The sequence below is a fragment of the Lissotriton helveticus genome, chromosome 9 (assembly GCF_964261635.1).
Source record: "Lissotriton helveticus chromosome 9, aLisHel1.1, whole genome shotgun sequence".
NCBI classification, from domain to species: Eukaryota; Metazoa; Chordata; class Amphibia; order Caudata; family Salamandridae; genus Lissotriton; species Lissotriton helveticus.
Window position 1 is genome coordinate 1284813088 of NC_136070.1, and position 23739 is coordinate 1284836826.

The 23739-nt window shown below is 56.4% G+C and overlaps 1 protein-coding gene across 2 annotated transcripts in view; it reads left to right on the forward strand.

Annotated features, from left to right (window-relative positions):
• The first annotated feature begins 212 nt into the window (after positions 1-212).
• LOC144782495 (semaphorin-3A-like) overlaps positions 213-23739 on the forward strand; it is a 267163-nt gene continuing 243636 nt past the window's right edge. The window contains exons 1-2 of one of the 2 annotated variants that reach the window (XM_078661881.1): positions 213-336; positions 1139-2110. In XM_078661881.1, the coding sequence (XP_078518007.1) occupies positions 2005-2110 (106 nt within the window). In that variant the 5' untranslated portion in view covers positions 213-336; positions 1139-2004. Of the gene's footprint in view, positions 337-1010; positions 2111-23739 lie in introns of those variants that run through there. The other variant, XM_078661882.1, reaches the window with a different exon arrangement.

Consider the following 23739-nt stretch of genomic DNA (forward strand, 5'->3'; position numbering starts at 1 on the left):
CTATTTCCCACATCCGCAGGGACAGTCAGTCAGCAAAGCTCCCACTCAGAAGGCACCCGCTGTCTCTGTGGGTGGAGCTCACAGCTGCACTGCACATGCACCGCTGCTCTTGGGCAGCGCCCAGTGGGTGCAGGGGGCAGGGCGGCTGCCAGCCCTGGGACCTGCATGGGAGGAAGAGACGGCCCTGATAAGGCCCCGAGTGGAGCCCGCAGGGTGATAAGAGGCTGTCAGGGGAGGAGCAGCTCCCTGGAGGCGGGAGGGGGCCTTCTGGTGGGAGGGGCCCCAGGAGCCCAGATCTGCACCAGAGGATGCACCGGAGGCCAGACCGACAGCAGGGTATGTAGCACCACAGACCTCCCCAGGCTCTGCACCACCACAGACCTCCCCAGGATCTGCACCACCACAGACCTCCCCAGGCTCTGCACCACCACAGACCTCCCCAGGCTCTGCACCACCACAGACCTCCCCAGGCTCTGCAGCACCACAGACCTCCCCAGGCTCTGCACCACCACAGACCTCCCCAGGCTCTGCAGCACCACAGACCTCCCCAGGCTCTGCACCACCACAGACCTCCCCAGGCTCTGCAGCACCACAGACCTCCCCAGGCTCTGCACCACCACAGACCTACAGCAGGCTCGGCATCTGTACACTACAGCTGCCCAGACCTATAGATTCTGCACCAGCACATCTGCCCATACCTGCCCAGATCTGCACCAGTGTTTGTTGGCCTCTCCTTGTTCTAGATCTGCTCCTGTGTTTGTTGGACTCTCCTGGTTCTAGATCTGCTCCTGTGTTTGTTGGACTCTCCTGGTTCTAGATCTGCTCCTGTGTTTGTTGGACTCTCCTGGTTCTAGATCTGCACCTGTGTTTGTTGGACTCTCCTGGTTCTAGATCTGCTCCTGTGTTTGTTGGACTCTCCTGGTTCTAGATCTGCTCCTGTGTTTGTTGGACTCTCCTGGTTCTAGATCTGCTCCTGTGTTTGTTGGACTCTCCTGGTTCTAGATCTGCTCCTGTGTTTGTTGGACTCTCCTGGTTCTAGATCTGCTCCTGTGTTTGTTGGACTCTCCTGGTTCTAGATCTGCACCTGTGTTTGTTGGACTCTCCTGGTTCTAACATTTTTGGGTTTTTGTGGTTCTAGATCTGCACTGGGCTCTCCTGGGTTCTCCAGAGGCAGGAGGTCCGGATCTGCACCAGCGAACTCACCTGCCGATCCTCCAGTCTGCACCAGCCTCTAGTGGCCCTCCTGCCTCATTGATGCTGGATTCTCCTATCTGTGTCAGATCTGCACCCGTTTCTGCTGGGCTCTGTTCCCTTGACCAGATCTGCACCGGGTGGTTTGCTCTGTATCCAGATCTGCACCAGTATTTGTTGGAGGTTACTACCCGGTTCCAGATCTGCACCAGTATTTTCTGGAGTCTCCTTCGTGTACCAAGATCTGCACTAAAGGCTGCTAGTAATCCTCTCTGTGTACAAATCTGCACGAGTGCCTGCTAGAGTCGAAAGCACCTGCCTAGATCTGCACCAGACTCTGCTGTACTCCGATGTCTGGATTCTGATCTGCACCAAACTTCTGTACTCTGGCGTCTGTACCCAGATCTGCACCAGACTCTGCTGTACTCCGATGTCTGGATTCTGATCTGCACCACACTTCTGTACTCTGGCGTCTGTACCCAGATCTGCACCAGACTCTGCTGTACTCCGATGTCTGGATTCTGATCTGCACCACACTTCTGTACTCTGGCGTCTGTACCCAGATCTGCACCAGACTCTGCTGTACTCCGGTGTCTGGGCCTGGATTTGCACCAGACTTTTCTGTACTACTACGTATGTACCCAGATTTGCATCAGACTCGTCTGTACCCAGATTTGCACCAGATTCTGCGTTGTAGCCTCGGGTCTGCCCTGCCGCGTGGACTGACCCTTGCCCCCATCTGTTTTGCACCCGTGCGGGCTCGTTCCTCATCCAGGGGAGTTTGCACCTGTCTGGAGGGCTTCGGATCCGACCATGGCTGGCGCCGGTGCCTGGGGGGTGCTGCTTCTTTGCACCCTGGGGTGTGGCGGGGGGCTGTGCAGGAGGAGTGAGGTACCCAGACTGCAGCTCGGCTTCTCAGGTAAGACAGACAGATGGACACTCCTGAAGCAACACTAATCGGAATGAATATCACCGTGTGTGTCTGATGCACGCTGCTTGGTTAGCACCGTGTGTGCCTGATGCACGCTGCATAGTTAGCACCGTGTGTGTCTGATGCAGCGTGTCTGATGCACGCTACATAGTTATCACCGTGTGTGTCTGATGCACGCTGCTTGGTTAGCACCGTGTGTGTCTGATGCACGCTGCATGGTTAGCACCGTGTGTGCCTGCTGCACGCTGCATAGTTAGCACCGTGTGTGTCTGATGCAGCGTGTCTGATGCACGCTACATAGTTATCACCGTGTGTGCCTGATGCACGCCGCATAGTTAGCACCGTGTGTGTCTGATGCACGCTACATAGTTATCACCGTGTGTGGCTGATGCACGCTACATAGTTATCACCGTGTGTGTCTGATGAACGCCGCATAGTTAGCACCGTGTGTGTCTGATGAACGCCGCATAGTTAGCACCGTGTGTGTCTGATGCACGCTACATAGTTAGCACCGTGTGTGTCTGATGCACGCTGCATAGTTAGCACCGTGTGTGTCCACCGTGTGTGTCTGATGCACGCTGCATAGTTAGCACCGTGTGTGTCTGTGGCACGGTACATAGTTAGCACCGTGTGTAGGCGCTATAAGAATGAATTATTTGCATTTTTTCCCGCTCAGGGGTGTTGAGCGGGTCACGGAGGGGAACTCACTGATGTTGCCCCCGGCCTGCCGTTGCTACCCCCGTCTCTGCCCCTTCTACAGCTGATATCGGGGCTCAAGTTGAAGTCATGGAGGAGGCAGGGGTGCAAGGGGCGGGTTTGCTCTCTGACCCCCCCCCATGCACACTAATCCCCAAACCACCCCCGCGCCTCCGCCGGATACTGCTGGGTGTAGGGGCTAGATGTGGCACAAGAGGTCAAGCCCGTGCTGTCAGTAGGGGTCAAAGGCGTGTGACCTCACTTCCGGCGCCAGTTTCCTTGTACTAGAGATAGGTGAAAACTTCACTCCTGCTTGAAGAATGGTGTGGCGCAGCGGCCAGGGCGACTGACTCCGGGACACAGGGTTTACGGTTCAATCCCTGGTGCCGGCTGCAGATCAGCACCATGTGACCCTGGGCAATAGCTCGCTTAATCTTCCCGACGGCCCCCAGCACGGGGGCACCTTTGGTTAATTGTTTGTGCTGTACAAATACTTTACGTTTACATACATTCATCTCAAGTAAAACTGCACACAGGGGAGATCATAGACAATATTCAGATGGTATAATTATTACGGGTTTACACTCACAATGTTCGGATAGTATGATTTTTTAGCATATGGAAGCCACCCTAAAGCGCACATTCACACAGAAAGGCATCCCTGCACTGACTAACCCAACTGTTGTTACCCAACTCAATGGACTTTATTTAATCGACCTCAGAAGGATGAAAGGCTGAGTGGACCCACCGAGATATGAACCTGTGACCATGAGGTCGAACACAGGCCCCTGCAGTGGGTGCATTAGTCCACTGAGCCACCAGACCCGGCTACTCAGACTTGCTAGCAAATAACGTCAAATATCCTTGCATAATATTTTGTCAACATTATCACAAGGTCATTTAGTCATTCATCCGTGCACACTGTGGCAGTAGCATGATTATTGTGAAAATACAGAAAAGGAAACTCTGATCTGCTCATGGAGACTTGGGGGGGGGGGGGGGGGGTGGCATAATTTACTGACGCACACAATCCAGGAACCCTCTTGTAGCAAAGGGAAGCAGTGGTTTCAATCACATGTTCCCTTTTGCACCAGTGTTGACTCATGGAACTGCTCAGCTGTTGCTCGCCCCATGCTTGACATGCCAGACTGGAAGGATACCCCCTCTGGCAAGCCTTACCTGCTGTCTGAAGCCTGAGGGTGCGTGGGCGCCAATGTCCGGGCCACCAGCCTCGGCTGTGGCGTTTTACACACATTCATCCTTCTTGGATCTGCGTTCATGGTAAGGAAGATGGAAGGTAAATAAGGGAAGAGGATGTGGTCTAATGACTGGAGTGGCCGACCTCGGGGCTAGGGAACCGGGTTCGAGTCTTGGCAGGGACGCTCAACGTCCTGTGATCCTGGGCAATTCCCTTCAACTCCCCACTGTGCCTAACAAAAAGCAAAAACATGTGACTGTCTGTCTGTGACACAACTGGTGCACATGTGAAGGACTCTGATACTTTCGGGTCTTTTTATCGCTATATAACCCCCCCCCCCCAAGATACAAATTAATTAAATAAATCCCACGGAAGTACATGTTCGCTGTGGTATTCCGCGCCCTGTTGCCCTACCTACCCAGGTGCTGCCCCACCCACTCGGGCGGGACTGCCCACGTTTTCCTGGACCTTAAAGTAGTCACTTCTTAATTTGAAAAATAATAAATGCCGGGGCCTAAAGTTTTTTCTCAGAAGCTCACATCTGGCACTGACCGTTGTCGGACTTACCAACTACTAAGGCTGTATAACCCGGGCTCCACCTCAAGGGTATTCTTCCCCCACCTTCCGCCCGCGGTCTCTTTACCTCACTCTTGCAGGTTCGGTCTATTTAGGTCTCGTCTTGGCAGCGCGTGCGCCCCGTCTCTCTGAGACATGCGGTATCTAGAATATGGGCTGCAGGCACCGCCCATCTTTTTAATTGGTTACTTTTACTGTCCTTCGTGAATGCCTGCTTGTGTTTGGTTAATATGCTTAATAGTTTCTCCTTTTGTACTTTTGTAACCTCCCACGAGGACTGCTCCGGTTACCTGCGCTCTTACTCGTCATGGTATTTATTAGGCCCGGGCAGTGAACTTCGCTCCGTTCGCGGATCCTCTCCCACAATCCATGCAGCATCGCCATTCCCATGGGGTTCTGGCTCCCCGGCCCCCTCAACTCCTCGCGGTAGAACTTGGGTTCATCCCGGCGTCTTTCTCGGCTCAGCATCCGTGTGCGTTTCTACCCTCGGTTGCTTCTCCAAGGCTGTCACTATCACATCAAGTGATATCCACTCCCGCTGAGCTCTGTCTCCCAAACGTTTATAAGGTTCCATATCCTCCACGTTCTTCCACTTAATAGGCCCTGGCAGAACGCTGAATGAATAAATGAAGTCGCTGTCCCTTTCAAAGTGATTTTGTAAGCCAAAAACAGACACCTCTCAAACACGTTCAACAATTACAGACGTCGCCTGTGGTTACAGCCGGGGACGTAGCTAGACCCTAACTTCAGGAGGGGGGGGGCTAAGACTCCCAGCCGGGGCTGGCCCTAGCACTGGTCGCGCACGGTGCAACAGTCTCTTTTGGCGCCCCTCCCCCAGTTTCTCCTTCTCCATGAATTCCCTCACTACCACTCGCCAACAATGCACCTCATCTCTCTATAGTCACTTTCTGACAAACATTGAATTTTTTTTCTAGGGCTACACATAGTTTACTCACACTCAGTTCTGTGATCTGCGTGGATCACGTTCATACAGTCAAGTGCTTGTGGGGGTTAAGGTGGGGGGATTATAGACCTTGTTCCTCCTGTAGCCGCTGGGACTGGGTCCGGCACATTATCCAGACATTACAGATACTGTTAGAGTTTGTAGGTTGCACTGTGGCGTCTCTTCCACTGGGGGGTGAAGAAATTCCCTTGAGAGACAGGTGAGAGGGTGGACTGTGTGTCCCTGGTGAGAGGGTGGACTGTGTGTCCCTGGTGAGAGGGTGGACTGTGTGTCCCTGGTGAGAGGGTGGACTGTGTGTCCCAGGTGAGAGGGTGGACTGTGTGCCCCTGGTGAGAGGGTGGACTGTGTGTCCCTGGTGAGAGGGTGGACTGTGTGCCCCTGGTGAGAGGGTGGACTGCCTGTCCGAGGTGTCACTGTGTCCCTGGTGAGATGGTGGACTGTGTGTCTCTGGTGAGAGGGTGGACTGTGTGTCCCTGGTGAGAGGGTGGACTGTGTGTCCCTGGTGAGATTGTTGACTATGTGTCCCTGGTCAGAGGGTGGACTGTGTGTCCCTGGTCAGAGGGTGGACTGTGTGTCCCTGGTCAGAGGGTGGATTGTGTGTGCCTGGTGAGAGGGTGGACTGTGTGTCCCTGGTGAGAGGGTGGACTGTGTGTCCCTGGTGAGAGGGTGGACTGTGTGCCCCTGGAGTCACTGTGTCCCTGGTGAGAGGGTGGACTATGTGTCCCTGGTGAGAGGGTGGACTGTGTGTCCCTGGTGAGAGGGTGGACTGTGTGTCCCTGCTGAGAGGGTGTAGAGCGTGTCCCTCGTGAGAAGGTGGACTCTGTGTCCATGGTGAGAGGGTGGACTCTGTGTCTCTGGTGAGAGGGTGGACTGTGTGTCCCTGGTGAGAGGGTGGACTCTGTGTCCCTGGGTTCACTGTGTCCCTGGTGAGAGGGTGGACTGTGTGTCCCTGGTGAGAGGGTGGACTCTGTGTCCCTGGTGAGAGGGTGGACTGTGTGTCCCTGGTGAGAGGGTGGACTGTGTGTCCCTGATGAGAGGGTGGACTGTGGGTCCCTGGTGAGAGGGTAGAATCTGTGTCCCTGGTGAGAGGGTGGACTCTGTGCCCCTGGTGAGAGGGTGGACTGTGTGTCCCTGGTTAGAGGGTGGACTCTGTGTCCTTGGTGAGAGGGTGGAGGGTGTGTCCCTGGTGAGAGGGTGGAGGGTGTGTCCCTGGTGAGAGGGTGGAAGGTGTGTCCCTGGTGAGAGTGTGGACTGTGTGTCCCTGGTGAGAGGGTGGACTGTGTGACCCTGCTGAGAGGGTGGACTGTGTGTCCCTGGTGAGAGGGTGGACTGTGTGTCCCCGGTGAGAGGGTGGACTGTGTGTCCCTGGTGAGAGGGTGGACTGTGTGTACCTGGTGAGAGGGTGGAGGGTGTGTCCCTGGTGAGACGGTGGACTGTGTGTCCCTGGTGAGAGGGTGCACTGTGTGTCCCTGGTGAGAGGGTGGACTGTGTGTCCCAGGTGAGAGGGTGGACTGTGTGCCCCTGGTGAGAGGGTGGACTGTGTGTCCCTGGTGAGAGGGTGGACTGTGTGCCCCTGGTGAGAGGGTGGACTGCCTGTCCGAGGTGTCACTGTGTCCCTGGTGAGATGGTGGACTGTGTGTCTCTGGTGAGAGGGTGGACTGTGTGTCCCTGGTGAGAGGGTGGACTGTGTGTCCCTGGTGAGATTGTTGACTATGTGTCCCTGGTCAGAGGGTGGACTGTGTGTCCCTGGTCAGAGGGTGGACTGTGTGTCCCTGGTCAGAGGGTGGATTGTGTGTGCCTGGTGAGAGGGTGGACTGTGTGTCCCTGGTGAGAGGGTGGACTGTGTGTCCCTGGTGAGAGGGTGGACTGTGTGCCCCTGGAGTCACTGTGTCCCTGGTGAGAGGGTGGACTATGTGTCCCTGGTGAGAGGGTGGACTGTGTGTCCCTGGTGAGAGGGTGGACTGTGTGTCCCTGCTGAGAGGGTGTAGAGCGTGTCCCTCGTGAGAAGGTGGACTCTGTGTCCATGGTGAGAGGGTGGACTCTGTGTCTCTGGTGAGAGGGTGGACTGTGTGTCCCTGGTGAGAGGGTGGACTCTGTGTCCCTGGGTTCACTGTGTCCCTGGTGAGAGGGTGGACTGTGTGTCCCTGGTGAGAGGGTGGACTCTGTGTCCCTGGTGAGAGGGTGGACTGTGTGTCCCTGGTGAGAGGGTGGACTGTGTGTCCCTGATGAGAGGGTGGACTGTGGGTCCCTGGTGAGAGGGTAGAATCTGTGTCCCTGGTGAGAGGGTGGACTCTGTGCCCCTGGTGAGAGGGTGGACTGTGTGTCCCTGGTTAGAGGGTGGACTCTGTGTCCTTGGTGAGAGGGTGGAGGGTGTGTCCCTGGTGAGAGGGTGGAGGGTGTGTCCCTGGTGAGAGGGTGGAAGGTGTGTCCCTGGTGAGAGTGTGGACTGTGTGTCCCTGGTGAGAGGGTGGACTGTGTGACCCTGCTGAGAGGGTGGACTGTGTGTCCCTGGTGAGAGGGTGGACTGTGTGTCCCCGGTGAGAGGGTGGACTGTGTGTCCCTGGTGAGAGGGTGGACTGTGTGTACCTGGTGAGAGGGTGGAGGGTGTGTCCCTGGTGAGACGGTGGACTGTGTGTCCCTGGTGAGAGGGTGCACTGTGTGTCCCTGGTGAGAGGGTGGACTGTGTGTCCCTGGAGTCACTGTGTCCCTGGTGAGAGGGTGGACTGTGTGTCCCTGGTGAGAGGGTGGACTGTGTGTCCCTGGAGAGAGGGTGGACTGTGTGTCCCTGGTGAGAGGGTGGAGAGCGTGTCCCTTGTGAGAGGGTGGACTCTGTGTCCCTGGTGAGAGGGTGGACTCTGTGTCTCTGGTGAGAGGGTGGACCGTATGTCCCTGGGTTCACTGTGTCCCTGGTGAGAGGGTGGACTGTGTGCCCATGGTGAGAGGGTGGACTGTGTGTCCCTGGTGAGAGGGTGGACTGTGTGTCCCTGGTGAGAGGGTGAACTCTGTGCCCCTGGTGAGAGGGTGGACTGTGTCTCCCCGGTGAGAGGGTGGAGGGATGTCCCTGGTGAGAGGGTGGACTGTGTGTCCCTGGTGAGAGGGTGGAGGGTGTGTCCCTGGTGAGAGGGTGGACTTTGTGTCCCTGGTGAGAGGGTGGACTGTGTGTCCCTGGTGAGAGGGTGGACTGTGTGTCTCTGGTGAGAGGGTGGACTGTGTGTAGAGGGTGGACTGTGCGTCCCTGGTGAGAGGGTGGACTGTGTGTCCTTGGTTAGAGGGTGGACTCTGTTCCCCTGGTGAGAGGGTGGAGGGTGTGTCCCTGGTAAGAGTGTGGAAGGTGTGTCCCTGGTGAGAGGGTGGACTGTGTGTCCCTCGTGAGAGGGTGGACTCTGTGTCTCTGGTGAGAGGGTGGACTGTGTGTAGAGGGTGGACTGTGTGTCCCTAGTGAGAGGGTTGGCTGTGTGTCCCTGGTGAGAGTGTGGACTGTGTGGGCCCGATTCACAGAACTAACTTAAGACAAAATCCTAAACTTACTACTTTTGGTATTCACAGAATTTAGGATTTTGTCTTAAGTTTGTCTTAACTTGTCACAGAAGTTAGGATTTTGTCTTAAGTTTGTCCTAACTTGTCTTAAGACAAATTTAAGACAAAATCCTAACTTCTGTGAATACCAAAAGTAGTAAGTTTAGGATTTTGTCTTAAGTTAGTTCTGTGAATCGGCCCCTAGGTCCCTGGTGAGAGGGTGGACTGTGTGTACCTGGTGAGAGGGTGGAGGGTGTGTCCCTGGTGAGACGGTGGACTGTGTGTCCCTGGTGAGAGGGTGCACTGTGTGTCCCTGGTGAGAGGGTGGAGGGTGTGTCCCTGGTGAGAGGGTGGAGGGTGTGTCCCTGGTGAGAGGGTGGACTGTGTGTCCCTGGTGAGAGGGTGGACTGTGTGTCTCTGGTGAGAGGGTGGACTGTGTGTAGAGGGTGGACTGTGCGTCCCTGGTGAGAGGGTGGACAGTGTGTCCCTGGTGAGAGGGTGGACTGTGTGTCCCTGGTGAGAGGGTGGACTGTGTGTGGGTTTACTGTGTGTCCCTGGTGAGAGGGTGGACTGTGTGTCCCTGGTGTCACTGTGTCCCTGGTGAGAGGGTGGACTGTGTGTCCCTGGTGAGAGGGTAGACTGTGTGTCCCCGGTGAGAGGGTGGAGGGTGTGTCCCTGGTGAGAGGGTGGACTCTGTGTCCCTGGTGAGAGGGTGCACTGTGTGTGCCTGGTGAGAGGGTGGAGGGTGTGTCCCTGGTGAGAGGGTGGAGGGTGTGTCCCTGGTGAGAGGGTGGACTGTGTGTCCCTGGTTAGAGAGTGGACTGTGTGTCTCTGGTGAGAGGGTGGACTGTGTGTAGAGGCTGGACTGTGCGTCCCTGGTGAGAGGGTGGACAGTGTGTCCCTGGTGAGAGGGTGGACTGTGTGTCCCTGGTGAGAGGGTGGACTGTGTGTGGGTTGACTGTGTGTCCCTGGTGAGAGGGTGGACTGCCTGTCCGAGGTGTCACTGTGTCCCTGGTGAGAGGGTGGACTGTGTGTAGAGGGTGGACTGTGTGTCCCTGGTGAGATGGTGGACTGTGTGTCTCTGGTGAGAGGGTGGACTGTGTGTCCCTGGTGAGAGGGTGGACTGTGTGTCCCTGGTGAGAGTGTTGACTGTGTGTCCCTGGTCAGAGGGTGGACTGTGTGTCCCTGGTCAGAGGGTGGATTGTGTGTGCCTGGTGAGAGGGTGGACTGTGTGTCCCTGGTGAGAGGGTGGACTGTGTGTCCCTGGTGAGAGGGTGGACTGTGTGTCCCTGGAGTCACTGTGTCCCTGGTGAGAGGGTGGACTATGTGTCCCTGGTGAGAGGGTGGACTGTGTGTCCCTGGTGAGAGGGTGGACTGTGTGTCCCTGCTGAGAGGGTGTAGAGCGTGTCCCTCGTGAGAGGGTGGACTCTGTGTCCATGGTGAGAGGGTGGACTCTGTGTCTCTGGTGAGAGGGTGGACTGTGTGTCCCTGGTGAGAGGGTGGACTGTGTCCCTGGGTTCATTGTGTCCCTGGTGAGAGGGTGGACTGTGTGTCCCTGGTGAGAGGGTGGACTCTGTGTCCCTGGTGAGAGGGTGGACTGTGTGTCCCTGGTGAGAGGGTGGACTGTGTGTCCCTGATGAGAGGGTGGACTGTGTGTCCCTGGTGAGAGGGTAGACTCTGTGTCCCTGGTGAGAGGGTGGACTCTGTGCCCCTGGTGAGAGGGTGGACTGTGTGTCCCTGGTTAGAGGGTGGACTCTGTGTCCCTGGTGAGAGGGTGGAGGGTGTGTCACTGGTGAGAGGGTGGAAGGTGTGTCCCTGGTGAGAGGGTGGACTGTGTGTCCCTGGTGAGAGGGTGGACTGTGTGTCCCTGGTGAGAGGGTGGACTGTGTGTCCCCGGTGAGAGGGTGGACTGTGTGTCCCTGGTGAGAGGGTGGACTGTGTGTACCTGGTAAGAGGGTGGAGGGTGTGTCCCTGGTGAGACAGTGGACTGTGTGTCCCTGGTGAGAGGGTGCACTGTGTGTCCCTGGTGAGAGGGTGGACTGTGTGTCCCTGGTGAGAGGGTGGACTGTGTGTCCCTGGAGTCACTGTGTCTCTGGTGAGAGGGTGGACTGTGTGTCCCTGGAGAGAGTGTGGACTGTGTGTCCCTGGTGAGAGGGTGGAGAGCGTGTCCCTTGTGAGAGGGTGGACTCTGTGTCCCTGGTGAGAGGGTGGACTCTGTGTCTCTGGTGAGAGGGTGGACCGTATGTCCCTGGGTTCACTGTGTCCCTGGTGAGAGGGTGGACTGTGTGTCCCTGGTGAGAGGGTGGACTGTGTGTCCCTGGTGAGAGGGTAAACTCTGTGTCCCTGGTGAGAGGGTGGACTCTGTGCCCCTGGTGAGAGGGTGGACTGTGTGTCCCCGGTGAGAGGGTGGAGGGATGTCCCTGGTGAGAGGGTGGACTGTGTGTCCCTGGTGAGAGGGTGGAGGGTGTGTCCCTGGTGAGAGGGTGGACTTTGTGTCCCTGGTGAGAGGGTGGACTGTGTGTCCCTGGTGAGAGGGTGGATTGTGTGTCTCTGGTGAGAGGGTGGACTGTGTGTAGAGGGTGGACTGTGCGTCCCTAGTGAGAGGATGGACTGTGTGTCCCTGGTTAGAGGGTGGACTCTGTGCCCCTGGTGAGAGGGTGGAGGGTGTGTCCCTGGTAAGAGTGTGGAAGGTGTGTCCCTGGTGAGAGGGTGGACTGTGTGTCCCTGGTGAGAGGGTGGACTCTGTGTCTCTGGTGAGAGGGTGGACTGTGTGTAGAGGGTGGACTGTGTGTCCCTAGTGAGAGGGTTGACTGTGTGTCCCTGGTGAGAGTGTGGACTGTGTGTCCCTGGTGAGACGGTGGACTGTGTGTCCCTGGTGAGAGGGTGGAGGGTGTGTCCCTGGTGAGAGGGTGGAGGGTGTGTCCCTGGTGAGAGGGTGGAGGGTGTGTCCCTGGTGAGAGGGTGGACTGTGTGTCTCTGGTGAGAGGGTGGACTGTGTGTAGAGGGTGGACTGTGCGTCCCTGGTGAGAGGGTGGACAGTGTGTCCCTGGTGAGAGGGTGGACTGTGTGTCCCTGGTGAGAGGGTGGACTGTGTGTGGGTTTACTGTGTGTCCCTGGTGAGAGGGTGGACTGTGTGTCCCTGGTGTCACTGTGTCCCTGGTGAGAGGGTGGACTGTGTGTCCCTGGTGAGAGGGTGGACTGTGTGTCCCTGGTGTCACTGTGTCCCTGGTGAGAGGGTGGACTGTGTGTCCCTGGTGAGGGGTGGACTGTGTGTCCCTGGTGAGACGGTAGAGGGTGTGTCCCTGGTGAGAGGGTGGACTCTGTGTCCCTGGTGAGAGGGTGCACTGTGTGTCCCTGGTGAGAGGGTGGAGGGTGTGTCCCTGGTGAGAGGGTGGAGGGTGTGTCCCTGGTGAGAGGGTGGACTGTGTGTCCCTGGTGAGAGAGTGGACTGTGTGTCTCTGGTGAGAGGGTGGACTGTGTGTAGAGGCTGGACTGTGCGTCCCTGGTGAGAGGGTGGACAGTGTGTCCCTGGTGAGAGGGTGGACTGTGTGTCCCTGGTGAGAGGGTGGACTGTGTGTGGGTTGACTGTGTGTCCCTGGTGAGAGGGTGGACTGTGTGTCCCTGGTGAGAGGGTGGACTGTGTGTCCCTGGTGAGAGGGTGGAGGGTGTTTCCCTGGTGAGAGGGTGGACTGTGTGTCCCTGGTGAGATTGTGGAGGGTGTGTCCCTGGTGAGAGGGTGGACTCTGTGTCCCTGGTGAGAGGGAGGACTGTGTGTCCCTGGTGAGAGGGAGGACTGTGTGTCCCTGGTGAGAGGATGGACTCTGTGTCCCTGGTGAGAGGGTGGACTCTGTGCCCCTGGTGAGAGGGTGGAGGGTGTGTCCCTGGTGAGAGGGTGGAGGGTGTGTCTCTGGTGAGAGGTTGGAGGGTGTGTCCCTGGTGAGAGGGTGGACTGTGTGTCCCTGGTGAGAGGGTGGAGGGTGTGTCCCTGGTGAGAGGGTGGACTGTGTGTCCCTGGTGAGATGGTGGACTGTGTGTCCCTGGTGAGAGGGTGGACTGTGTGTCCCTGGAGAGAGGGTGGACTGTGTGTCCCAGGTCAGAGGGTGGATTGTGTGTCCCTGGTGAGAGGGTGGACTGTGTGTCCCTGGTGAGAGGGTTGACTGTGTGTCCCTGGTGAGAGGGTGGACTGTGTGTCCCTGGTGAGAGGGTGGACTCTGTGTCCCTGGTGAGAGGGTGGACTGTGTGTCCCTGGAGTCATTGTGTCCCTGGTGAGAGGGTGGACTGTGTGTCCCTGGTGAAAGAGTGGACTGTGTGTCCCTGGTGAGAGGGTGGACTGTGTGTCCCTGGTGAGAGGGTGGAGAGCGTGTCCCTCGTGAGAGGGTGGACTCTGTGTCCCTGGTGAGAGGGTGGACTCTGTGCCTCTGGTGAGAGGGTGGACCGTGTGTCCCTGGGTTCACTGTGTCCCTGGTGAGGGTGGACTGTGTGTCCCTGGTGAGAGGGTGGACTCTGTATCCCTGGTGAGAGGGTGGACTGTGTGTCCCTGGTGAGAGGGTGGACTGTGTGTCCCTGGTGAGAGGGTGGACTGTGTGTCCCTGGTGAGAGGGTGGACTCTGCGTCCCTGGTGAGAGGGTGGACTCTGTGCCCCCGGCGAGAGGGTGGACTGTGTGTCCCTGGTTAGAGGGTGGACTCTGTGTCCCTGGTGAGAGGGTGGAGGGTGTGTCCCTGGTGAGAGGGTGGAGGGTGTGTCCCTGGTGAGAGGGTGGAACGTGTGTCCCTGGTGAAAGGGTGGACTGTGTGTCCCTGGTGAGAGGGTGGACTGTGTGTCTCTGGTGAGATGGTGGACTGTGTGTAGATGGTGGATTGTGTGTCCCTGGTGAGAGGGTGCACTGTGTTTCCCTGGTGAGAGGGTGGAGGGTGTGTCCCTGGTGAGAGGGTGGAGGGTGTGTCCCTGGTGAGAGGGTGGACTGTGTGTCTCCGGTGAGAGGGTGGACTGTGTGTAGAGGGTGGACTGTGCGTCCCTGGTTAGAGGGTGGACTGTGTGTCCCTGGTGAGAGGGTGGACTGTGTGTCCCTGGCGAGAGGGTGGACTGTGTGTGGGTTGACTGTGTATCCCTGGTGAGAGGGTGAACTGTGTGTTCCTGGTGTCACTGTGTCCCTGGTGAGAGGGTGGACTGTGTGTCCCTGGTGAGAGGGTGGACTGTGTGTCCCTGGTGAGAGGGTGGAGGGAGTGTCCCTGGTAAGAGGGTGGAGGATGTGTCCCTGGTGAGAGGGTGGACTGTGTGTCCCTGGTGAGAGGGTGGAGGGAGTGTCCCTGGTAAGAGGGTGGAGGATGTGTCCCTGGTGAAAGAGTGGACTGTGTGTCCCTGGTGAGAGGGTGGATGGTGTGTCCCTGGTGAAAGGGTGGAAGGTGTGTCCCTGGTGAGAGGGTGGACTGTGTGTCCCTGGTGAGAGGGTGGACTGTGTGTCCCTGGTGAGAGGGTGTACTGTGTGTAGAGGGTGGACTGTGTGTCCCTGGTGAGAGGGTGGACTGTATGTCCCTGGTTAGAGGGTGGACTGTTTGTCCCTGGTGAGAGGGTGGACTGTGTGTCCCTGGTGAGAGGGTGGACTGTGTGTCCCTGGTGAGAGGGTGGACTATGTGTCCCTGGTGAGAGGGTGGAAGGTGTGTCCCTGGTGAGAGGGTGGACTGTGTGTCCCTGGTGAGAGGGTGGACTCTGTGCCCCTGGTGAGAGGGTGGAGGGAGTGTCCCTGGTAAGAGGGTGGAGGATGCGTCCCTGGTGAGAGGGTGGACTCTGTGTCCCTGGTGAGAGGGTGGACTGTGTGTCCCTGGTGAGAGGGTGGACTGTGTGTAGAGGGTGGACTGTGTGTCCCTGGTGAGAGGGTGGACTGTATGTCCCTGGTGAGAGGGTGGACTGTTTGTCCCTGGTGAGAGGGTGGACTGTGTGTCCCTGGTGAGAGGGTGGACTGTGTGTCCCTGGTGAGAGGGTGGACTATGTGTCCCTGGTGAGAGGGTGGAAGGTGTGTCCCTGGTGAGAGGGTGGACTGTGTGTACCTGGTGAGAGGGTGGACTGTGTGTCTCTGGTGAGAGTGTGGACTGTGTGTAGAGGGTGGACTGTGTGTCCCTGGTGAGAGGGTGGACTGTGTGTCCCTGGTGAGAGGGTGGAGGGTGTGTCCCTGGTGAGAGGGGGGACTGTGTGTCCCTGGTGAGAGGTTGGACTGTGTGTCTCTGGTGAGAGGGCGGACTCCGTGTAGAGGGTGGACTGTGTGTACCTGGTGAGAGGGTGGAGGGTGTGTCCCTAGTGAAAGGGTGTACTGTGTGTACCTGATGAGAGGGTGGAGGGTGTGTCCCTGGTGAGACGGTGGACTGTGTGTCCCTGTTGAGAGGGTGGAGTGTGTGTCCCTGGTGAGAGGGTGGACTGTGTGTCCCTGGTGAGATGGTGGAGTGTGTGTCCCTGGTGAGAGAGTGGACTGTGTGTCCCTTGTGAGAGGGTTGACTGTGTGTCCCTGGTGAGAGGGTGGACTGTGTGTCCCTGGTGTTACTGTGTCCCTGGTGAGAGGGTGGACTGCGTGTCCCTGGTGAGAGGGTGGACTGTGTGTCCCTTGTGAGAGGGTGGACTGTGTGTCCTTGGTGAGAGGGTGGACTTTGTGTCCCTGGTGAGAGGGTGGACTCTGTGTCTCTGGTGAGAGGGTGTACTGTGTGTCCCTGGTGAGAGGGTGGACTGCATGTCTCTTGTGAGAGGGTGGACTGCGTGTCCCTGGTGAGAGGTTGGACTGTGTGTCCCTCATGAGAGGGTGGACTGTGTGTCCTTGGTGAGAGGGTGGACTTTGTGTCCCTGGTGAGAGGGTGGACTCTGTGTCCTTGGTGAGAGGGTGGACTTTGTGTCCCTGGTGGGAGGGTGGACTGTGTGTCCCTGGTGAGAGGGTGGACTGTGTGTCCTTGGTGAGAGGGTGGACTTTGTGTCCCTGGTGAGAGGATGGACTGTGTGTCCCTGGTGAGAGGGTGGACTCTGTGTCCTTTGTGAGAGGGTGGACTTTGTGTCCCTGGTGAGAGGGTGGACTGTGTGTCCCTGGTGAGAGGGTGGACTGTGTGTCCCTCATGAGAGGGTGGACTGTGTGTCCCTGGTGAGAGGGTGGACTGTGTGTCCCTGGTGAGGGGGTGGACTGTGTGTCCCTGGTGAGAGGGTGGACTGTGTGTCCCTGGTGAGAGGGTGGACTGTGTGTCCCTCATGAGAGGGTGGACTGTGTGTCCCTGGTGAGAGGGTGGACTGTGTGTCCCTCATGAGAGGGTGGACTGTGTGTCCCTGGTGAGAGGGTGGACTGTGTGTCCCTGGTGAGGGGGTGGACTGTGTGTCCCTGGTGAGAGGGTGGACTGTGTGTCCCTGGTGAGGGGGTGGACTGTGTGTCCCTGGTGAGAGGGTGGAGTGCATGTCCCTGGTGAGAGGGTGGACTGTGTGTCCCTCATGAGAGGGTGGACTGTGTGTCAGTGGTGTGACTCTAAGCTCCTCCCGGACGATGCTTTAGAGTCTGACCCTGGGCGTAGAACTACACTACGCTTGTGAAGCTTGCGTAGTTTGCTCAACTAGGCGGTATGCGAATTGCACGTAGCACAGTGTAAAAACACGTAGCGTAGCTGGAATTTTTTGCTTGCTCACTGTCCTCAACGTCAAGTTGGCGACCACGAGCAAGCAAAATAAGATTCTGGCGAGACTTTTTCCTCGTTTGCGATCATGAGCATCAAGTTCTTATCGCGAGCGTGGAAAATAAACCTCCGGGCGAGATTCTCAATGCAGGGAGGTCATGTTTCTCATTGCGAGTGGTTGCGTATGCTTGCGACCGCTCGCGATGAGAAAGTACCATTCTGTGTTGAGAAAGCTGCCGCTCGAGTACAAATCTACTCGAGCGGCAGAAAACGACTGCTTGCACTGTGCAAGGTTCGGTTTGCAATGATTGCACAGTGCGGACAAGCATCCGGCACTGTGCAATCAGTGCGAACAGCATTTTCCCTACCGCACTATGCAGTTCGCGTAGCTACGCGTAGCTTGCGTTGTGCGAAGTACACTTCGCATGGCTACGCATAGCGCTAAACTACGCCCAAGTTCACGCGTTGACCCTACACTCTGCTCGGCACAGGCCATGTGTAGGTAAGAGAATTTGAGGGAAGCCTCAGAGAGTGACTGGAAGTGACTGCCCCAGCCCCACCAGGTTTGAGGAATGCCTCAGATGTCTCTTGAAGACGCTATGGAAGGCCCCCCCCCATCCCCCCACCCCCCCACCACTCTCACAGAGCTCGGGCCTCGGATATAATCCACAGTAATTCACGGAGAGCACGTTTCATGATCCCAGATCCCACCGGACAACTGTAGGTGTTTAAAAGTGTTAGTGTTAGTGCCATGAAGGTAGAAGGGCAGTAATGGCCCTTCAGGGGGGGGGGGCTGTCATGGCTGCCGTCGTCTCCCTCCAGCAGGACAGGCTAGAGGGCCTCACAATCTTCACTTTATTGTGTTGATTTCTTGTAAGGGCCGAAGGGGCCTCTGGGTATTTCACGAGGTCCCACGTCCCCCTGTGACTGTGGCTGATGTTGACACAGACTTGATTGGGCGGCAGCCTGAGAAACCGGAAGTGACCTGGAAGTCCCATGTCCATCTTCAGGTCGCCACGTCTGACCTCATGAGACTTCAAAGCAGGCTGGAGTGGGCTGACAGCTGTGTCTGGGCCCCTCTGGCCTCAGGGGAAGCGCCTCGCCGTGTTTGGGCTTCGAGGCTCTGCACAACATCCGGGTTCAGGCTTCTCACAGCTGCGAGACAGGGGCTTCTATTGATCCACCCACAGCTTCCGGTTCAGTGATCAGGACCCCGCCCTATCGAGTCACCCTATGGGCCCCCGCTGCAGCAGATCACACGGCTCATCTGATATCTAGTCACCCTATGGGGCCCAGCTGCAGCAAATCACACGGCTCATCTGATATCGAGTCACCCTATGGGGCCCCCACTGCAGCAGATCACACGGCTCATCTGATATCTAGTCACCCTATGGGCCCCCACCCCCCCCCCCCCCGCTGCAGCAGATCACACGGCTCATCTGATATCTAGTCACCATAGACGGGGCCCCCGCTGCAGCAGATCACACGGCTCATCTGATGTCTAGTCACCCTATGGGCCCCCGCTGCAGCAGATCACACGGCTCATCTGATATCGAGTCACCCTATGGGTCCCCGCTGCAGCAGATCACACGGCTCATCTGATGTCTAGTCACCCTATGGGCCCCCGCTGCAGCAGATCACACGGCTCATCTGATATCGAGTCACCCTATGGGGCCCCGCTGCAGCAGATCACACAGCTCATCTGATATCTCGTCACCCCATGGGGCCCCCGCTGCAGCAGATCACACGGCTCATCTGATATCTCGTCACCCTAGACGGGGCCCCCTCTGCAGCAGATCACACGGCTCATCTGATATCTAGTCACCCTACGGGCCCCGCTGCAGCTGATCACACGGCTCATCTGATATCTAGTCACCCTATGGGACCCTCGCTGCAGCAGATCACACGGCTCATCTGATATCTAGTCACCCTATGGGACCCTCGCTGCAGCAGATCACACGGCTCATCGGATATCTAGTCACCCTACGGGCCCCCGCTGCAGCAGATCACACGGCTCATCTGATATCGAGTCACCCTATGGGGCCCCCACTGCAGCAGATCACACAGCTCATCTGATATCTAGTCACCCTAGACGGGGCCCCCTCTGCAGCAGATCACACGGCTCATCTGATATCTAGTCACCCTACAGGGCCCGCTGCAGCAGATCACACGGCTCATCTGATATCTAGTCACCCTACGGGGCCCGCTGCAGCAGATCACACGGCTCATCTGATATCGAGTCACCCTATGGGCCCCCGCTGCAGCAGATCACACGGCTCATCTGATATCTAGTCACCCTATGGGCCCCCGCTGCAGCAGATCACACGGCTCATCTGATATCTCGTCTCCCTATGGGGCCCCCGCTGCAGCAGATCACACGGCTCATCTGATATCTAGTCACCCTTGACGGGCCCCCGCTGCAGCAGATCACACGGCTCATCTGATATCTAGTCACCCTTGACGGGCCCCCGCTGCAGCAGATCACACGGCTCATCTGATATCTAGTCACCCTATGGGCCCCCGCTGCAGCAGATCACACGGCTCATCTGATATCTAGTCACCCTATGGGTCTTCGCTGCAGCAGATCACACGGCTCATCTGATATCTCGTCTCCCTATGGGGCCCCGCTGCAGCAGATCACACGGCTCATCTGATATCTAGTCACCCTATGGGCCCCCGCTGCAGCAGATCACACGGCTCATCTGATATCTAGTCACCCTATGGGTCTTCGCTGCAGCAGATCACACGGCTCATCTGATATCTCGTCTCCCTATGGGGCCCCCGCTGCAGCAGATCACGCGGCTCATCTGATATCTCGTCTCCCTATGGGGCCCCCGCTGCAGCAGCTCACACGGCTCATCTGATATTTAGTCACACTGTCACAAATGGCGGAAGCTATAAACCCGTTGGCCAATCCACTTTTGAACCTTTCGTTGAGCCAGGGTTTGGTTCCGCAAGCATGGAAGCAGGCAATGGTCATCCCCCTGCTGAAGAAGCCTGGCCTTGATCCTGATGCACCGGTCAATTATAGACCGATCTCTCTCTTGCCTGCTCTCATGAAAATCTTGGAGAAGCACATACACACGGTGCTCTCCAACTTTTTGGAAATGCACGAGATTCTGCACGCCACTCAATCCGGCTTCCGCCCAAACCTCAGCACAGAGACAGCGCTCCTGGAGGTGTCGGAAGACATCAAAGGGGTCCTGGACTCTGGGGGTAAGGCTATGCTGGTCATGTTGGACTTGTCGGCGGCCTTTGACACCATTCCCCATGAGGGCCTTCTCGCTAGACTCTATGAGATTGGCCTTAGGGGGACGGTGCTCAGCTGGTTTTCATCTTTTCTAGCTGACCGCCGACAAACGGTCTGGGCCTCCCCGGACTCTGCTGTGATGCCGCCATTGGGTGTTGGGGTCCCGCAGGGCTCTATATTGAGCCCGACCCTCTTTAACATCTTTATGACCCCTCTGGCGGCATTGGCGGAGTCGTTCGGGGCCCGGATCGTGTCCTATGCCGACGACACACAGCTCCTCTTCTCTTGTAAGAGTGGAGGAGATTTTAATGGAGAGGGCATCCGGGATTGCCTTGAGGCTGTCTTCAGATGGTTTCATCGGAGCGGCCTCAAGTGCAACTCAGAGAAGTCTGAGGTACTCTTCTTCGGGTGTGCGTCGGATCCTGACTGGCAAACTTGGTGGCCCATTAACATGTTCCCACCATCCCGTCCATCCTTAGTTGCTAAGAACTTGGGGGTCAAGATGGACAAGGGTCTGACGTTGAGATCCCAGATCCTAGGGGTGACGGGCACCTGCTTTGGCCTCCTCAAGGTGCTGAGGAAGTTTTTACCCCTTTTGTCTGAAGAACATCGGAAGCTGACCGTGCAGGCTCTGATCGGGTCCAGGCTGGATTATGCTAATGTCCTTTACCTGGGCCTGCCAGAGTATCTGCTGCAGCGGCTCCAGGTTGTGCAGAATGCTGCTGCGAGAGCCATTTATGGCTTAAATAGGCGAGCCAGTGCTGCGGCTCTTTTGCAGACCCTACACTGGCTGCCTATCCGCAAGCGGATCACCTTTAAAGCATTAACCCTGGCTTACAAAGCCCTCCATGCTGGGGGAGCGAAGTATCTCCAAAGGAGACTTGCCTTTTATCATCCGGCCCGCTCTCTCAGATCGGAGTCACAGTTCCTGGCGGTGGTGCCACGTGTAAAAAGAGCTCGTATTGGAGGCCGCTCCTTTGGACTGCTAGCGCCACAGTTGTGGAACTCCCTGCCGCTGACACTCCGGGGTTCCACTAGTCTACTTGCTTTTAGGAAAGGTTTAAAGACCTGGCTGTTTACCCTCTAGGTTTTTTTCTTTCCTTTTTCTTTTACTGGGTCTTCCACTCTGTTTTTATTACTGTGTTGTGTTATTTCTTCGTAGGTCTCATTATTAAAGCGCCGGGACACTCTTTTTGAGTAGCCGTGCGCTATATAAAAATAAATATAACATAACATAACTATGGGGCCCCGCTGCAGCAGATCACACGGCTCATCTGATATCTAATCACTCTATGGGCCCCCGCTGCAGCAGATCACACGGCTCATCTGATATCTAGTCACCCTATGGGCCCCCGCTGCAGCAGATCACACGGCTCATCTGATATCTAGTCACCCTATGGGCCCCCGCTGCAGCAGATCACACGGCTCATCTGATATCTAGTCACCCTATGGGGCCCCGCTGCAGCAGATCACACGGCTCATCTGATATCTAATCACCCTATGGGCCCCCGCTGCAGCAGATCACACGGCTCATCTGATATCTAGTCACCCTATGGGGCCCGCTGCAGCAGATCACACGGCTCATCTGATATCTAGTCACCCTATGGGGCCCCCGCTGCAGCAGATCACACGGCTCATCTGATATCTAGTCACCCTATGGGCCCCCGCTGCAGCAGATCACACGGCTCATCTAGGCTGAGAACTTCCACCCAGGATCTCCTTCAAACCCTGGCCCCTCAGCGCCCCTGCTGCTGGGCAGCGGTAGGTCTCCAGGGCCTCAGCCTGTGGTCGTGACAGTTCTCAGCGGTATTTCCTCCGTCCCAGGAGGTATCTTGGTGGGGATGAATTACCTGTATGCGAGTCAATGCCTAAGCAAACTTGAGTCCAAAAGCTCCTAATATCCTCTTGAGGTCCCAAAAAGTGGGCTACTCGCTACGTCACTGATGACCTCACTTCCTGTGCCGGTTTTAACTGATCCTTACTGGTTCTTACTACCTGTTTGGTCTCTCAGGGTCAGAGTTGTTTAACGGTTTCTGTAGTTCTCAGTGCCTGTTTTTTTAGCTCTTAGGGTCAGCGGTGTTCACCGGTGCCTGTAGTTCTCAGTGCCTGTTTTGTCATCTCTCAGGGTCAGAGGTGTTTAACGGTTTCTGTAGTTCTCAGTGCCTGTTTGGTGAGCTCTCAGGGTCAGAGGTGTTACCAGTGTCTGTAGTTCTCAGTGCCTGTTTTTTGAGCTCTCAGGGTCAGAGGTGTTACCAGTGTCTGTAGTTCTCAGTGCCTGTTTTTTTAGCTCTCAGGGTCAGAGGTGTTACCAGTGCCTGTAGTTCTCAGTGCCTGTTTTGTCATCTCTCAGGGTCAGAGGTGTTTAACGGTTTCTGTAGTTCTCAGTGCCTGTTTGGTGAGCTCTCAGGGTCAGAGGTGTTACCAGTGTCTGTAGTTCTCAGTGCCTGTTTTTTGAGCTCTCAGGGTCAGAGGTGTTACCAGTGTCTGTAGTTCTCAGTGCCTGTTTTGTGAGCTCTCAGGGTCAGAGGTGTTACCAGTGTCTGTAGTTCTCAGTGCCTGTTTTGTGAGCTCTCAGGGTCAGAGGTGTTACCAGTGTCTGTAGTTCTCAGTGCCTGTTTTGTGAGCTCTCAGGGTCAGAGGTGTTACCAGTGTCTGTAGTTCTCAGTGCCTGTTTTGTGAGCTCTCAGGGTCAGAGGTGTTACCAGTGTCTGTAGTTCTCAGTGCCTGTTTTGTGAGCTCTCAGGGTCAGAGGTGTTACCAGTGTCTGTAGTTCTCAGTGCCTGTTTTGTGAGCTCTCAGGGTCAGAGGTGTTACCAGTGTCTGTAGTTCTCAGTACCTGTTTTGTCATCTCTCAGGGTCAGAGTTGTTTAACGGTTTCTGTAGTTCTCAGTGCCTGTTTTTTTAGCTCTTAGGGTCAGCGGTGTTCACCGGTGCCTGTAGTTCTCAGTACCTGTTTTGTCATCTCTCAGGGTCAGAGGTGTTTAACGGTTTCTGTAGTTCTCAGTGCCTGTTTGGTGAGCTCTCAGGGTCAGAGGTGTTACCAGTGTCTGTAGTTCTCAGTGCCTGTTTTTTGAGCTCTCAGGGTCAGAGGTGTTACCAGTGTCTGTAGTTCTCAGTGCCTGTTTTGTGAGCTCTCAGGGTCAGAGGTGTTACCAGTGTCTGTAGTTCTCAGTGCCTGTTTTTTGAGCTCTCAGGGTCAGAGGTGTTTACTGGTGTCTGTAGTTCTCAGTACCTGTTTTGTGAGCTCTCAGGGTCAGAGGTGTTACCAGTGTCTGTAGTTCTCAGTGCCTGTTTTTTGAGCTCTCAGGGTCAGAGGTGTTACCAGTGTCTGTAGTTCTCAGTGCCTGTTTTGTGAGCTCTCAGGGTCAGTGGTGTTTACCGGTGTCTGTAGTTCTCAGTGCCTGTTTTGTGAGATCTCAGGGTCAGAGGTGTTACCAGTGTCTGTAGTTCTCAGTGCCTGTTTTTTGAGCTCTCAGGGTCAGAGGTGTTTACTGGTGTCTGTAGTTCTCAGTACCTGTTTTGTGAGATCTCAGGGTCAGATGTGTTTAACGGTTTCTGTAGTTCTCAGTAACTGTTTTGTCATCTCTCAGGGTCAGAGGTGTTTAACGGTTTCTGTAGTTCTCAGTGCCTGTTTTGTGAGCTCTCAGGGTCAGAGGTGTTTAACGGTTTCTGTAGTTCTCAGTGCCTGTTTGGTGAGCTCTCAGGGTCAGAGGTGTTACCAGTGTCTGTAGTTCTCAGTGCCTGTTTTTTGAGCTCTGAGGGTCAGAGGTGTTACCAGTGTCTGT